Source organism: Mytilus trossulus, chromosome 14, assembly GCF_036588685.1.
Source record: "Mytilus trossulus isolate FHL-02 chromosome 14, PNRI_Mtr1.1.1.hap1, whole genome shotgun sequence".
Taxonomy (NCBI): domain Eukaryota; kingdom Metazoa; phylum Mollusca; class Bivalvia; order Mytilida; family Mytilidae; genus Mytilus; species Mytilus trossulus.
Genome location: NC_086386.1, coordinates 70,859,416 through 70,877,306, shown reverse-complemented (window position 1 = coordinate 70,877,306; position 17,891 = coordinate 70,859,416). Strand labels below are relative to the sequence as shown.

General features: G+C 30.8%; 1 protein-coding gene across 2 annotated transcripts; it reads right to left on the bottom strand.

The window, feature by feature from the left end:
* Positions 1-953: 953 nt before the first annotated feature.
* On the bottom strand, positions 954-13,967 carry LOC134695850 (heart- and neural crest derivatives-expressed protein 2-like). Of its 2 annotated transcripts, none has more exons than XM_063557294.1 (2): positions 13,193-13,967; positions 954-1,576 (listed from the first exon to the last, which is right to left on the bottom strand). In XM_063557294.1, exons 1-2 carry the CDS (start codon positions 13,749-13,751, stop codon positions 1,557-1,559), a joined length of 579 nt encoding a protein of 192 aa, XP_063413364.1. In that variant the 5' UTR covers positions 13,752-13,967; the 3' UTR covers positions 954-1,556. The 2 variants fall into 2 exon arrangements, with proteins under 2 accessions (XP_063413364.1, XP_063413363.1); XM_063557293.1 differs by having other exon boundaries at positions 13,197-13,965.
* Positions 13,968-17,891: the final 3,924 nt, after the last annotated feature.

The following is a 17,891-nucleotide window of genomic DNA, read 5'->3' as shown; positions in this document are numbered from 1 at the left end:
AGAGCAGAACACAGCCGACGCCCCCTAATGGATATATTAAAAGTAGCGAAACAACCATGCACCCGGAGTCAGGTTTCAACTGACCCCACAACAAAAATATAATATACTATAGTTCAGGTAAAAGGACACATTCATGTTTTTGTTTAGTCTGTAACAATGGTAGGGTAAAGGTAGATTTGTGAGTATCATAAATAAATTAGTTTTAACTCCTTCGTATTATCAAATGCATTAACCGAGTCAGGTCCTTTATCCCAATGCATCTGTTGTGTGTGTGTTTTTTTTAGTTTTAAGTTTTAGGGTTTCTTTTTGTTTGTTTCAGGTGTTTTTTTTATCATGTTTTGATTTGTTTATCACTCATGTCGATGGTTTTATCTATCAGTTTGATTTTTTGTGACTGTGTATGGTTTTCTTCGTGTTTTGAATTTTGTTGAAATCCGAGCAGATATCTCATAGGCCTTATTTATTCTATTTCATGATTTTTCTTCAATCAAATCATGCCGATAAGAGTGTGAAATGTACAATTGGAATTTTTTAAGTCATGTTTGTATTGTTCTGTTGCGGTTCCGTTGATGTATGCCCAACACCTTGCATCTTTTCAAAGTTTTCAAGTGTTTGTCCCTGTTTCGTGTTTAGTCTTCTAGTTTAGTTAATTTTTAGATCAATCTCTCTAAAATACAGATTATGCATGTCTAAGCTTTGTACGTTTTACCTTCCATTTCAAATCCCTTTTACGGATCCTCTGGTTTTGTCTGGTTTATCTGAAGGCTGACATTCCATTGGCTAGTATAATAGATACCAGACGTGACAATAAGTAAAACTAAGCATTTTCCGATCATCAAAGCAAAATGTGTATTTCAGTCAGATTTCATTAATTTGTTTAATGGTCTCCAATATAAACTTTCAAAAATAAGTTATGCATTGAAACAAAACAAATAATTTCAATAAAACATGTATTTGAGTATCTCATATTTAATTATAACATCTCTGAATAATTAAGAAAAAACAACATAACAATCATTAATTTGGCACGAATATAAAGTTGTGTTCGGATTTCGGTATCGTGTCATAGTTGACCTTGGACGACTGCCACTTGATTTATCGTAAAAATTCGATAACCTCAAGTATTGCAATAAATTCCGTATCACAAAAGTCTATTAGATAATTGCTCAAATTCTCACACACACACATATATTCAGATAAATAGTTCGTTCTACAATCATTCATAAAATTAAAGAAATGCTGCAAAACACAAATTGGAAAGTAAATGGTTACCGGAAATGTCTTTCAATTCAACCGGATATCCTGTTTTGTCCAGCGAAAGCATTCGTATAGTTCCGTTTGCAGTACTTCCTGTCTGTCTAATTTGGTTTTTCGGAATTTCATGTCATAAGACCCGGATGTCCTGTGGAATTCACGTATCCTCATTGGAATTCAATTGCTATTGATTGTCACTAAATCTAATGATAATTCACGGTTTTAACTCGGAGGCCCAGACATGTTGAGGCCAGCCAGTTCGTCCTCGTCCCTTACTTTTGTCACTTTTGTCACTACCTGAGTCACTCTCCAGAATGTCCATCTGAAAAAAATGAAAAGAAATTTAATAAATCTTTTTATACAATATCAACGATCAAATATAACATCATTAATATAGTACACTATTTGTCATGTTTGAAATTCTATATGTTATTATACGGTATGGCTTTTGTGCATTGTCAAACCCTGGTTAGACCCTGTACATTGATTTAAGTGAAATTAACAACAATAGTTCACAGTACAGCCTTCAGCAATGAGCAAAGCCCATACCACAGAATCAGCTATTTAAGACCCCGAATGATAAATGTGAAACACCTCAAGTGAGAAAACAAATGGCCTAATTTATGTACAAAATAATGAACGAAAAACAAATATGTAACACAGCAACAAACGACAACCATACTCGTTATTAGGTTCGTGCAGTAGATCTGTCTCATTGACTACCATCCCACATCTCCTTGTTTTTTATATACTGTGTTCTCTTTGACCCGAAATACTTAAGAAGAAAATTTAAGATATGTTTACTTAAGAAAATATTTTGTTTACAAATGATGTCATTTACAGGTTGGTAAAACATGTCATGATATCTAAGAAAGCATAGATCAAGATAGGGGAGTTCCGAATAAACCGTAAAACACTTGGGTGATCCCATGCAACCTTTTGACCTTGTAACCGCAGCTTTATCAAGTGTCTGTCATACGTCCATTTAATCTTCGCTAATTAAAATATCTTTCAGCAGAATAAATGGTATACGGAGACAAATTTGTTGATAATAAAAGTAAAGAAAGCGACCACCGAACGTAAACATAAAATGCTATCTCCGACTTCAAATCGTGTCTCAGTTTTCATACAATAAAAATAGTAGTATCATTGTCCTAAATTTTCAACGTCTTTATATGTCGTGTAAGGACACAGTGTCTCAGTCTTGCTTAATTCTTCTAAGAGGGCATCAATTATCGCGACTTGAACTTGAAAATAATACAAACTAACCAATGGTCAAGATGTGACTCCTTCAGGTATTTCCGGTCAGTCAAAGAGTAAGCATAGCTATAATGGAATTGTTTAAATTACGAAATTCAATGAACTGACCCCTTTTTAATTTAAATTAAAGTTAGGGTATCTTTCACAATAATCTGCAAACAGACAGAAAAAGATGTAGTAATGAAATGACTTATTCTCGCCTCATAATTTGTATTAAAGAGATGTTAGAGTTAAATAAAGAATTTGCCCCTTAACACATCAATTTCAACTTAAGTTAAAAGAATTGACTTAACTTAAATTATACCCATATTCCAGATACAGTAAAGTGCACATATACTTTAACTGGCATGGTCAGTTCTCACATAAAATAGTAGAATTCGAAACCCATTTCCGACGTTTGAGATTTCAAATTTTAGACAGCGGATTATGGGTGGGCTTGCTTAAAATGATTCTTCGACTAGAAGACGCCAACATTCAGTTCTACAAATCGTGATTAAATCAACTTACACAACTACGGATTTAATTATTTCCTCTCTTAAAATGTTTTAAAAAACAAGAAATATAATGGCTTTAATGTGTAACTTAGCTTCTTTAATTCAAAACAATAAAATAAATTATAAAGCGTGAAAAATGCGTTTCCGTTGTTTAAAGTCGTATCAGTCAAAACTACGTCAAAATAACGTACATATATCATTTCCTCTCCGGTTTAATTTTTTTGGTAAATACATTTACATCTTGTAGTTTTTAAATATTTTTTGCATAAGATAAGCGAACATATAATCAAATATTTGATAAGTTTGCATAAGACATGGCGGGTAACTAGTGGTTCGCCGCAGGGGTTTCGATTACATTGATATCTTCAGCAAAAAATGTTTTAAAATTATTCCATTCATAAAAATTATGAAAATAAATTACATAACGTATTCATATCAAACGTCAGTTTTCATTCTCGTAAATAATATAAAAAAAATACATGACTTTAAAATCTTTGCAAATAAATTGAGTTTTTTCCTCTCACTTTTTTGCATAAAATGCTTAAGTTCATTTTTTTAAACACAAATCTTTACTGAAAATGTCAAAATGTTGTTGAATGCAACATCTGACTTGGGAAACAGTTCGAGCTACGACAGGAAGCCGATTCTGCTGACGCAAAAGAATACTATACAATCCGGATTTTTCTTTTTATTAGTTTGCTGGGTTAACAAACCAATAAGTATGTCACATTTCGAAACCTTTTTCGCAGCAATTTTTCAGTATTCAACATGAAATGAGATGAGACCCGGAAGATGGAAATACATGAAAATTGAGCAAAATTTCTTAATTAATCCTCCAGGTCCCCTCTTATACATGTGAACCTACTTTAAAAAATGTGTTTGATGCCGAGTGTCGTGAGCGTGGCACTCTGCGAACAGTGACATAGTACTTGATACATTCGGGACCTTCTTCGAGGATATTTCAACAAAAGAGTTTTAAAAACAATCGGAATTTCATAAGAAACGTGTTTCAAAAACAGTTAAGATTTTTTTTTAACAACGTGTTTTAAACATACAGAATATATTTAAGCAACGTGTTTTAATAAAAACAAACAGGAAATATTGACTATAAATAAACAAAATGCGATAAATTTTATCAGTAATCTAGTCCCGATCTTTCCATAGCTCTTCGTTATGGTATTTTGTAATGAAATTAAATTGCCATTGATACATCTTTTTCATTGTTGGGATAATCATTTTATTTGATAATTAACAACAACCAATCGTTTACAATAACACAATTATTTCAAATTCAATTGAGTTTGATCTGATGATTATTACGGACCTTCTGCCTTCGAAAATTTCTCCGCAGACGACAAGTGTAGGAATCGATTTCCCGTTTTCTTAATATTTGATTCGAATAAACGTTTTACTTTGAATGTTTCAGGGTTCGATTTGTTTTAATTTGACATTGATATTTCTTCTCAAGAATTATATAGAATTTAGTCAGAGGGTATTCACCGAAACCCGTCCAAATTCTTAATTCAAAGTCAATGTGAACTACTTTTTCCACATTGAGTTTCCGTAGGAACAAATGAAACTATTTGCATTATTTTCGGAATAGAAATACCATAGCTGATGAGTTATTCTAACCAAGATACAAACACATGCAGTGAACATATATTGCACCCATTTTTGTTTTCAGTAGTTTGCGTTTACTTGATTTTCCCTTTAAAAATCTTACTTCTGTACGTGTTTTAAATCATTTTAGACATATTGCGGCTAATCAGATTCGCGTATCCAAACTGACCGATTTGTTCCAACTTTGAATCCGCCTTAAAAACAGAAATCCACAGAAACCCTTAACAAAATTAAGAAAGATACTCTTATCAGCTTTTAGTAATATAACCATTAATTATGTCTTATTTTCAACATAAAAAGTTATCAACATGTACATAATTAGTGGAATTTTTTCAGAGTTCATTTAAGTGCAGTTTTGGCATGTTCTTATCGTTTTCGTCGTAAAGAACTGCCATGCCAGATTCAAGAAAAATCATTTAAAAAATGATTTACATTCAGAAATAAACTTAACGACAATCAGAAGCATCGTTTGCACTTATCTTTTACAAGGCACGTGCACGTGAAATGTAGAAATGAAAATTAAAAAAGTTTGGGCAGACGACAGATAGCGCATGAACGTAATAATTGAGATAGCATGTAGTTTTTCTCATCTCAAAGACTTCATTCATAGAGACAATTATTTATCTGTAAATATTTATAGTTTGTATATGTATAATTTACAAACAAAACATTTAAGCGTGATTAACTTTGTTATCTACATGTATATACAAACTATTTTTGTATGTAGGCATGATAAAGAATGGAATATATTATAATATCATTTCTCAGACAGTTGGTCACATTTAGTTTCGTATTTAGGTTTCATGTGTAACCCTTCAACATTTGCTTAAAGTATCTGTGTAATTTATCTTTTTTGATGGATTTTTTTACCGAATGTTATTCAAACAATAACACGAAATAAGTATTTCTTTAACGTAAAAAGTAACGTTTCTAATTACAAAAAGAAAGTTTTTCGACCGCTCCTGTCAAAATCCCTTGCCCCTTGAAGCGGAGCCTACAGTCGACAACTTTATACAACGGTATAGAAATGCCTTTTATTGTCAAGCGTCAAACGTCGGTTTTCGCTACCGTTAGCGTCAAATCAAACCCTTATTTTTGTCGTCATTTGTCAAATCTCCTTTTGTAGCTGAATATTTTACCGGTATTCGTCATGTAGTTTGGTACCCCAGTCCTACCCTAATATATATAGTTTGGAATCAAACGCTGTATAAATGTGCCCATTTACGAAAAAGAGTTAATTAATGTTTAATTTTTCTTGCCACAAACTGGTTTAACCAATTTGTTTTTCTTACATTTTTCTGTGGTTCATTTCTTCTGTAAACAGATGGAGTGCTGTGTATCACAACAAACTAACCTTGCGCACAAGGGACTAATAAAGAAACCATTTTAAGTTTGTGCACGTCAAATGATGATCAACCACCGATAATTACCGTATCAATGTTAATTTTACTATATTGAATAGAATACCCAACTGCCTTTTTATGGGTACTTCATCAATTAGCTATATTAAATTAAACCGGCTTAATTCCTGCGGAGGTTTTCGTAACATGAAAGAAAATTGATCAAAAATTGAACAAGATGAAGAATCAAACACAAATCGAATTAGGGAATTATAGCCTCGGAGATTATTCCGATATCATTCAATGATGTATAGCCATTTTAATTTGATGGGCGTTGGATTGTAATTATGAATAATTCCGCCGATCGTTTACATGGACGTGATGTTAACTCCCTCGGCGAACTTTCCGCGACAAGATGTAGTATCTAGTTTCCACAATATGTGTAAAAGAAGTGTTTATAAAAACCGAGAGTCGTCCCTTCGCACCTGTTCTGGAGAAAACATGATTGTTATTTGTTTTAATTTCTAAATTTGGTGCTATATTTTACAGTTTCAATAGCACATTATTTGTATTTTCTTACACAATTTCAAGTTTTCTTTAGAAAACAACAAACTCTAATTCGTTATTATGATAATATATTATAACAGAGCAATTTGTCGCCTCTGTAAATATTTATTGACTTCTTTACAAATCTTAATTGATGTTACTTTTATCAAATCGAAGATATACTATAACTGGCAAAATAAGTTTCATGATAGACAGTATTTTAGCAAAGTTCGTTAACATACGAAATATATAACATTCCTATTTTGTCGAATATTTTCAGTATTTAGTAAGCATCATATATACTTATGAGTCTGAGATGTCCACTAGGTCCTAACGATTTTGCATAATTAAAATCGTGCCGGTTTTTTTCCTTCAATAATTTTTTTTTATAGAAATTTACGATGAACGGAAATTTTGTTATTGTAATAAAAAATAGGAAAAAACATGTAAATAATTTAAAATTCATACAGAACTCATTTTAATCTTTTTCATAAAAGTTGCAGTCAGAATGTTTCGTTTCTTTCGATCTTGGATGGCTGCATACTCACAAATAGAATAGTTCGATTACGGAGAAGACCTGAAATATTCCGGTTATGAAAAATATGTACTGACATTTTTACGGCTTTACAGATGCATATCCCAAGTCCCCGTTACAAATGTCTTTGATGATGAAGATACCAATCAAATGTTTAGTAAACAAATTATCCACGCGCCTTATGTAAACTTTATCTATGACGCGGTCTTATTTTTTTGCCCGTCGGACATTTACTGCATAATGTTCTTTTAATTATACAAAGCAAAAATTACCGGTCTCTAAAACGTTACAACTAAAACTTTTATATATTTTTTTTAACGAAATGTAAACACACTTAAAATATATTTTGCCTTTTGTATTTTCTTAATTTCTCAATCGCTATATTTTTGGCGGGAAATATTGACCCGGTAACTGTAAAATTTTCAAACGTTGACATATCAGATAAAGCGTTATTCAAATGATTCTGCGTCCTCTTACGCCCAGTACATGTAGGACTGTAGCGACTGGATTATTCGGATGAATGAAACGAGTACTTGAAGTCTTCTCTGTAAACATGTTTCTTTCATACAGTTACAGGTTGGGGTTGGGGTTGGTTTTTTTCGGGGGGGGGGGGGGGGGTATATTGAGAAAAGGGAATAAATTGCTTTTAGTAGAATATTTGTTGTTTTTGATCATGCAAACACTGGACAAACAGCCAGATTAAAAAGATTCTAAACTACTTTTTTTTGGCTTTGATTTGCTAAATAAATATTGATGACCCAAACAGATTTCTTCAGACAAATAAATCTGACAGGCAACCAGCATGACCTAAAGCCAAAAAGAAAAACAAGTTCGTCCTAAAAAAAAACCGCTTCACAGATAATTTAAAACTGAGAAACATGAAGCCTCATCATAACTTGAAATTTATTTCTCCCTCTAAAGTTTTATTTTTCTAGATGAGTTCTACTACGAAATATAAACCGTGGCAAAACTGGCCTTATAAAACCATAAACTTCCTTGCATGTCTGAATGAAATAAAATATGCACTCCAAATGATAACACTCAACAACACTGCTGAAGAAGAGGTAAATGCAGTTAAAACGGTGTTAAGTGGGACATAATTTCCTTGAGGATGTTAAAGAGGAAAACGTGTAAGCTACTACTTGTGTATCAGATCTTATAAATTATCTTCCTATTATAAAAGCACTTTTGCGAATTATTGTAAATATAATATTGTTGTGAGCTTCAGTTGGGTCAAAAGTATATATAATATAATTTGCATTTTGTTTTGATCGTATATATTTTGTAATTTGAGATGCTATTAAAAAACACGGCAAAAGATGTAGTACTTTTTTAGTTATTTTTGCTAAACGTGTGAATGTTAATAGGGATAAAAAAAATCGTAATTTTTAATAGTGATGATTTTTTGTATATTTTTTAAAATTTCTCTCTAAAATGTCAACATCAATGGATAGTATCTGCAGTTATACTTGTATACTTGAATGCCAAATTATGGCGCAGTTATACTTTCTCTCATTACAAAACGATGATTTCAAAAAGTACATGTTTGTCATGAGTTGTAATCTGGAAAGTCATAGGTGGCGTATCAGGTACACTAGAATGTTTTTCAGTCACTTATGAAAACATTGAAGTCAGCATGAAATGAAATTATATATGTTATTCTAGATTAAACACCAGTAAACTGTACATTATTGGACGATTTTTTATATTTTATATTCAATCGTTTCAACCAAATTTTATTATTTTTAATCATGTTTATTGAGTTTTCTTTGCCCATTTCCTTTGTCTATTTCAACTTAATTTCATTGACTTTATTAATCTTATTTTTGTAATCTATTTTAGCTTATTTTCAAATAATTTCACTTTCTTGTTAAAAATTAGTTGCATTGCCTTTCAAACAAGTTCCGTTGTGTATTTCAGTTTTTGAATATATTTTTCGATGGCTAGTTCAGCCTTTTCTACTGTCTATTTCAATTTCTTATCGATGTATATTTCAGCTTATTTTCGTTGTCTTTTTCAAATGATTACCGATGGATATTTCGGCTTATTTCCATAAACTATTTTGACTTATTATACTGTCTATAGTATGGGTTAGCTTCATTGCAATATAACTGAATTTCATCATCTATTTAAGCTTATTTTTATTGTCTATTTTAACTTATTTTCGAATATGATTTCACTTTTTAGTTTAAATTAGTTGAATTGTTTTCAAATAAGTTTCGTTGTCTCGGTTAGCTTTTCAATGTATGAGCTTTTTCGTTGTCTATTTCAAATTATTAACGATGTCTATTTCATTGTATATTTCACTCAGAAATACATCTGCTTTAGAATGAAATATATACGAAATGCCCTCCGTTAATTTTATTTGTGAAGTTATAGATTTTTCACAGCAGCTAAGCACATTCATATAGCAGAACATGTAAAGTGGAGCCGTCTACACATAAAAACAGCAAATTGATTTCAAATGGTGAAATCTACACCTAATTTTTGAAATGAAATAAGACATCACTTGTCATTTAGACGATTAACCTCTCGGTATGAAAGCTAGTCAAGTGTCTTCATCTTTAAATGTGTACCTTATGTCTCTTTTCTGCTGCAGATTCCGACGAAATGCTTCCGAGTTTGTTTGTTGCAGTTTAGAGATTATAAAATTTAGAGAATATTTAGTTCTTAAAGTACACTTATTTTCATAGTGTTTATATAATAGATTAACCTCTCATTATGAAAGCTAGTCAATTGTCTTCATCTTCAAATTTGTATCGTATGTCTCTTTTCTCATTTGCATATTAGTATTCCTGAGAAATGCTTCCGAGTTTGTCTGTTTAGAGATTATAAAATTTAGAGAATATGTTGCTCTTCAAGTATACTCATTTTCCTTTTCACAAGAAGTGATATAATAGTTTTCAATTTGTTTTCTCATAATGTATTTATATTAATAATGTTTTATTTTATTTAAATCAAACTATAATGGTGTACTTTTGAAAGTCTGTCTAATTAACAATATTTGAATTTTCAGAAAATGCAATGTGAATATTCAAAGATTTTTATTTCCATTTATAGAGTCAGAAGGGTATACGAACAATATTCGAAATTATTTTAAAACAGAACCCAAAGAGAACAATCAGTAAAAACAGAATATAATGTATTATAAATTAGAATGTATTATAAATTTATACAGAAAGCAGTCGTCATTAACCTGAGATCAAATGTATAAGTTTTCATTCCTATCCATTCTTACGTTTATTAAAATAAAATAATTGAAACAATGCTGGTGCTGTTATTTAAAACAACGGAGTTTTTAAGCTTTGTAATGTTTTTGATATAACGAATTCAGAGTTTATGATTGATATCATTTTTATGTTTTTAATCACGGTGCTTCATTTCAAAACTCGCGGGATCATAGGGTTAACATGGCCACATAGAGTTTAACGAGCTCAGAAGTATTTTTCTTAATGAAAACATTTTGATAAAAGATATTCAGAAACAAATAACTGAATGGATTTGTCGATTATACATCTAATTTCTGTCGCCGGTTGTTGGTTTAACCTCAGCAGGACGAGCGATTCGAAGCTGGTTTTTGACGGCCATTACTGGGCATTGGAATGTTAAAATGCTCTTATAAAACGATGACAGTTCACATTAAAACGGAAGAGTAAATAATGTGAGAGAATTTAAAAGAATATCTCAATTCGTTTTTATTTTTATTACTTTTGTTTAATCTTTTAAGTATGTCACAAATAAATAAGAAATAAAATTGAACGGCTCTTTGGTCTCTGGTGCATTCCACAGAAAGCAATTATAAAATGTTGCATTAAAGATAATTTTGATACCATTGAACAATTCTGAACTACACTTGCTTTTGTTGTCACTACATTTCTTTTATAATACTGTTTATATTATCAATAACTATAATATTGTCGATACATGTATAACTTGTATGAATGTTTTGAATTTAATTTCTGTTATATATTATAGTCTAAATCAGATACGAGAACAACTTGTTTTGTGTTCTACTTCTTTAGATAGATAGAGAAATAAATGTGTGTTTGTTTGTTTGTTTCTGTTTATATTTATTATCAATCTATAAAATCATAGAATCCGTGAACCTTATGTCCGAATAACAGTCAAACTTTTTTTTTATATCAATTTTTTGTGTTGGTTTTCAAGTGATCTCAGAAAAACATTTCTCTTCAAAGCGAAAAACAATACGAAGTAAAAGTGCAAGAACAGCATTTATAGTCCGTTATATCATACCATTGTAAATTCTTTGTTTTTGGTGATTATTTGTATCTATTTACACATTAATAAGAAATATTTGTAAGTAAACACCTCGGGTTGTAGTAAATACAACTATCTACATCGCTAATCTTGCTACATCATGCATACGAATGTCTGATAAGCCCCTGTTATTAACTACTTATAAAATCTTACTTCGGTTAAAAGGGGTCAGGGCAAATATACGTGAGGGGTCGCACCAGGCATTTCAAAAGTTTTGCGTTTAGGAGTGTAAACAAATTTCAAACATACTTGAGGATTTTTCAAGAATTTAATTCATAAATGAAAGTTTAATTTGCAAACGAATTATATAGTTGTGATTTTTTACAAATTCATTTTTCTAACGGTTATAAATACTTTCAATGTGATTTTCAAAATGAACTTGAAGATCAATGAAAAATGCGAAAACAAATGTTTTATTATACTTTTCTGCAAATAACCTTTTAGGTTTGTATGGGTTTATTTTACGGACATACGGTACTACATTTGCACGACCAGTGTATGTATATTTGAAATTTAATCAGATATATAATATTGAAAGATGACAATAAAAGTTCAAGTACAAAATGATACTGCATCCACATATGAGTAATAGAACTAATATGGGTGAATTCTAATGAGACAGCAATCTTAGACATACAAAACCGAAAGAGGTTTTCAAATATAGACAGGACTGATGCCTTAACAATCTATTTAGATCTGAACCCGGTCAGAAGTAAATAAAGATGAGAAAAAATAATTGAAAAGAAACTAGTAGGTATTGAAATGTACCGTTTGCACTTCGTAAACCAATTTTATCATAAATATCATTCTGAGAATCTCCCTAAAACTTTCTTCGTCCATGAACACTTCGTGAACCAATTTAATCATAAATATCATTCTCCCTAAAATTTTCTTCGTCCATGAGCACTTCGTGAACTACTTTTGATAATCAATTTTGTATTTGAATCATACTCCCTAAATTTTATTTCCATTTAAAATGGACGATTAATAAATATGGATATTAATTTAAAATGTCATAAAAGATAAGTGGAATTCATTACGTTAAGTAGGAGTTTCTTATGCATTATAAGATAATTTGAGATTATGAAATTTTTGATAAATTGGTACCTCGCTAAAATGTATTGCATGATAAAAACACAGTGCTTCTGAAGTGGGTCTATTAGTTTCCTGTCTTGGTTAAAATATCTATTTCAAAATGTTGTCTTTAACATTTTTTGATAATGTTTATCGTAAAAATCTAAAAGTCTGTTGAATGTTTGGATGTCTTTACCAATTAAGAGAGAACGCAATTTTTACGACATTTGGTCTCTTGTGGAGAATTGTCTTATTGGCAATCATAAGTATATATACTTTTTTTTATCAAACAAATTTGTTTGGAAAAATTTTGTACTATCTATAAGCATAAAGATGGTATTGTCCAAGAGTACTGCTTTTCAATCATATAAATCAAAAACATTCTTTAATTCTGAAAGTTTATTGTTGGACTGTTAGTCGAAAATTAAATTTCCAATCGTTAGATTTTCTTATATAATTGTATATATTGTAAATTAAGTGTAGAAAAATGCTACTTAAATTTAACACATGACTATGCAAAAAAAAAAAAAAAATTGGACTTGTATGACAGGAAAATATAAAGCGCATATTTTTCGAAATATTTTATTTCAAAAGTTTTGTATATACCATGCACGGAATTTTCTCAAGCAGAAATTTTGAATTTACCCGTCCGAGAGATTATAAGATTTCTGACAAAAGCAAATGTCTATTAGAACCTTATACTTATAACCATCTCGCATGTAAGTATATATATTGATGAGTACAATATAAGCAATTTCAATATTTCCAAAATAATTAATAAAGTAACCTACTTACTGGTTCGGATTTGATGGCTGTCTTTTTCTCTTCCTTTTTGTCACTTTTCGGCTTCGTTAACTCCGCTTTAAAACCATTTTCCGTCAACGTGGGATCGTCTTTGGCTAGTACATCCATGAGATAAGTAATATAACTTGTAGCAAGTCTTAATGTTTTAATTTTGGATAATTTAGTATCGGATGGAACGTTTGGTATACATCCCCTAAGCTGAGCAAAAGCCGTGTTAATACTTTGTGTCCTTCTTCTTTCTTTTTTGTTAGCGGTCACCCTTCGTTTCACAATTCTGTCCCCATTTTTATCAATGTAGTGTTCGTACTGTACCCCACCTAAGGTGTACGTCTCGGGCGACGACGGAGTGCCACCCATTGCGTAAATATCGGGCGGCATAGGAATATCTGTATGGTGGCCATTCAAAACCCAGTTCTGAAAATAAGCGGCATCCGTGCAATGGTCTGAGTATCGTGGCATGTGCTGGTATGCTTGGTAAAAATCGTGTGTCATTGGTCCCGGGTGGTGGTATCCTTGATGGTGATACCCGGCCACACCCAAACTCATCCTGTTTCGTGTCAAATAATCCACAATAGTTGCAAGTATACAAATTTTCTCCCAACTGTCACTGTTCAGTCTTAATTTACAGAAACAATCGACAGAGGCTGGTTGCTAATTGTGTGATCTTGAGTTTGTCAAATATTAACAGATGTCTTTTTTCGATTCTCTAATATCAGTTAAGGTACAACGTATAATCACAGAATGCCAAAGCATCTTTTATTTACACGTTTTTCTTAAGTTTACGCAAAACTAATCAAAACCAATCAGATTCCGTTATCGCTCCAGGCAGTTGTAAAGCTCCGCCTAGTTGCACCGTTAGCCACGCCTACATAATGATCGCATGTTGAGATAATCACTTTTGATAATTATGACAAATTTACTGCTTCATTTTATGCTTCTTTTTTTATTTCTCTGTTCTGCTTTTACCGAGTGCAATAAATTACAATAAAGGAGATTTTAAGTTTTCTCTAAAATATGAATAAATGTATCAAACGAATATAAGCTCATATATAAAAACAACAAATACACACACTTTTAATATTTTAGTTTCATCAAGCCTTACGAAAAAAAAAACATCTCCGAAAGTAAATATGGAAAAATATAAAACAATGGAAATTTTCATATTAAAGTAAAAGTAATTGTGTATGAAAAGATAATTAATTAATATACAAAAGAGGGCAGTTGTCTCCGGACTGAGCACAAAAAGGGGGATGAAAGTTAAGTAAGAGAATGAAAATCTCTGTCTTATTTTTTTACGGTACAATTTGAACATTTAGGGATGCCTTTACCAAATAAACGCAAAATATTTAATGCCAAATTGTCATCAATGTTTAGAATCAAATGCGTAAAAAAGAGCAATCATTAGACTTTTTTTTTCTAAAAAAAATAATAACAACAAGGTTCTCAAGTGTAATTTATAATGACCGCATATTGTTGATATCTTTTTTTGTTAAATATAAAAAATGTCTTCCCGCCAAATCCAATTTTAATTTCAATATTTAGAAAATTCCACTATTCCAGCGATCAATCAGATAATAAAAAAGCAGGCGGTACACATCATTGTAACAAGTGCTCATTTTCAAAGATAACGAGAAAGAATAAACAAACATAGGTAAACAATTATACTAATGTCGAACTCTAGTAGAATTTTTCAAAGCCTCAAATAGTTCAGAAAAACTCTATTCAAAAGTTACATGCAAAAATCAACAAATTCTACTCCTTTTAAACTTTTCAACAACAACAAAAATCCACGTGCAGTATGATTCTTATATCTAATACAGAACAAAGTCTTTCATATTCAATTTTCAATTTTAATTTTTGCTCGTAATTTTCCCTTTTCATTTAATAAAGTATATATTTGGTTTGCCATCCACTATTTTCCTATTAAAGCTCTTTTTAAAATCTTTTTTGATATTAAATTGACCAGTATAATTGAATAAATGATTTAGAATAAGATGCAAAATTAAATCAAATATGATATAGATATGACAGGACTATGCGTTATTCTATATATCCTTTAAACATATAGTTTTATATTTTAGAACATCATATTCCGCAAAAAGTTAAACCCGACCTAGGTAGATCTAGGTAGACAAACAGGAACGAGGCTAAATTCAAATATATGACACTATCGTTTTGACGATAAGAATATTGTTGTGTATTGCAATGAATAATTCAATTAACACTCGTGTCATTAGTAGCACCGGAAATTGTTCTGGCACGTGTAAAATGGCTACTGTTGTTTATTTGTCAGTTTCAGTGTAATATATCCTGCCATCAACTTGTCAAATATAATTAAATCATTTCAATTTCATATATAGCGATTTTCTGTGTATTTTTTCTTCTAATGTGTATTAATTGCCAGTGTATATAGAATGATATATATTACACATAATCATTTATGCAAAATATTGTCTTGGGATCAAGAATTTGAAATGAACGCGAAAAGGAATCACGATGAAAAAAAAGAAAACTAAGATTTATATAAAAAAAATATGTATACATGTTACGTGTATTACAAAAATTAAGCCGTTAGTTTTCGCGATGAACTGTTGAACATTGTCATTTCGGGTCCTTTTATAGCTTACTATGCGGTTTGGGCTTCATTCATTGTTGAAGGCCGTACGGTGACCCATAGTTGTTAATTTCTGAGTCATTTTGGTCTCTTGTTGAGAGTTGTCTCATTGGCATTCATACCACATCTTCCTTTTATATTTACTATACAAATCCTTGGTAAAATTCTATCAACAATAAATGTGTTTAAAAATTATATTTTCAATATTTAAAACTTTTTATTATGAAACAATATATAAAACCTTATCTTCATAACCATTTTTGCGATATCTAAGTTTTTCTTTACTCGTTAGTAACTTTACAATAAATCTTCATAACGAATACTCTTCTGGGAAATTATTTCAACAAATCTACATGCTACGTTGATTTCGATAGAGTCCATAGCTCCCAGTGAAACAGAGGCAGTAAAAATTTGAGATGTCAACTTTCGTAATTTTCTCGTTATACGCGTCATTAATTTGTACTTTTCGTGAATAATAAATGTAAGTTTCTCCAGGGACAACTAATAATTACAGATTAGTATATATGACACGCTTAATTGTTTATTTTGAAAACGAACACGTGCAAAGTGGTCAATTTTGACAAATTTCTATTTTTCTTCATTTCGACAAAAGGCGCGTTTGTGGCCAAGGAATGGTCTTGGATTTGGAATTAAAATCTGAGAGAAAGAAAATAAATGAGTATGAAAAAAAAGAAATGAACGATATTGAAAAAAATATCTAGGATTTTGTGTTAGAGCTTATTTTCTTCTAAGAAATGATATTTTCAGCATCGTGACAATTTAAGTTTGGCTTAAATATGATAGAATTATTCAGAGGAGCTTTAAAAACAATAATTGTGACAAAGGAATTAACTTTTAAAAAAGTTCCTAGTCTTAAGGAATCAATATCTCAATATCAAAATATTGTTGTTTAATATTCGAATTTCGATAAAACTGTTGGTTTTAATATAAGAAAATTATTATCTAAATTTGAAATAGGTTATAGGTAAAATAAATGTCCTTAGAAACTTGAAATTGTATATACCTAAACGATATATATTACGTTATTGATGACGAATCTCATTTCTTTTTATTAGGTAAAATGATTGGTAGCAGATAAAATAATACAAACTTTTCGATGTATTAACAAACTTTACCAAATATCACAGGAAAAAAATTTGCAACCAACAAGATAAATTAAATGGTCGAAGAAGGTCTTGATTCCAACTTTTTTGTTGTTGAAAAGAGTATTTCTTATTTTGATTCATATTTATATTAGTTAAAAATAGTAGCCATGAGTTGATTTCTTTTTGAGTGAAGATTGTGCTTATAAAATGAAAATTCATCACAAATTGTAGTAAATATAATATTTGAAACCTCAAAGAGAAAAGACTTGAGAAGGAGAGGATATTAATTTTCAGCAATAACTATTCATTTTGAGCGATGGAGACTGGTCTTTATCATAATACAGTTCTTTCGAATATTTCACCATATTTCAATTATGATATATACAAATCAATATTAAAATCTAAGAAGTTTAAGTATTTGAAAGCCGTATTTCAAAAGTTTCGACATTATCATGATTTCTGTGAGGAGTTTATTATAAAGCTGTCATTTTTACCCCAAAGAACATGAAAGATAACTTAATACAAAACGTTTTCATATTTCAATGATGAACAAACTGTTCAAAGGTTCAGAATACTTAACAATTTTTCAGCATCGTTGCATTTCTAACGTTATCCGCAGAGGTAGCGAGTGCATCCCGCTGGTCAGTGCCGATATTCTTTAAAGACTGACCAGTGTCCACTAAATTCAGGACCTTAGGTGGCCATTTTAGATGATGATACTGATGCATTTGCATCGAAAGAAGTAAATCTTGTTACGGGTCCTTAGGTGGCCATGCTTTGATCAGACCATGGCCGAAGAGTGACCAATGTCCACGGGAGGACATCGATAATCTTGTTACTTTACCTCAGGAGGTCAATCTTTGATCCTAGATGAAATTACCATAACAATTTGTAGATAATGTTCATTTCAAGAGTATCTGTGTAGCAAGTTTGCAAACAAGAGATTAGCTACTGCTGTGAAACTCT

Coding starts and splice junctions, on each gene's coding strand:
- LOC134695850 (XM_063557293.1), bottom strand. CDS start 13,751: ATGAGTTTGGGTGTGGCCGGGTATCACCATCAAGGATACCACCACCCG. Junction 1,577..13,196: donor CAGCCATCAAATCCGAACCA/GTAAGTAGGTTA, acceptor CATTTTTTTCAG/ATGGACATTCTGGAGAGTGA.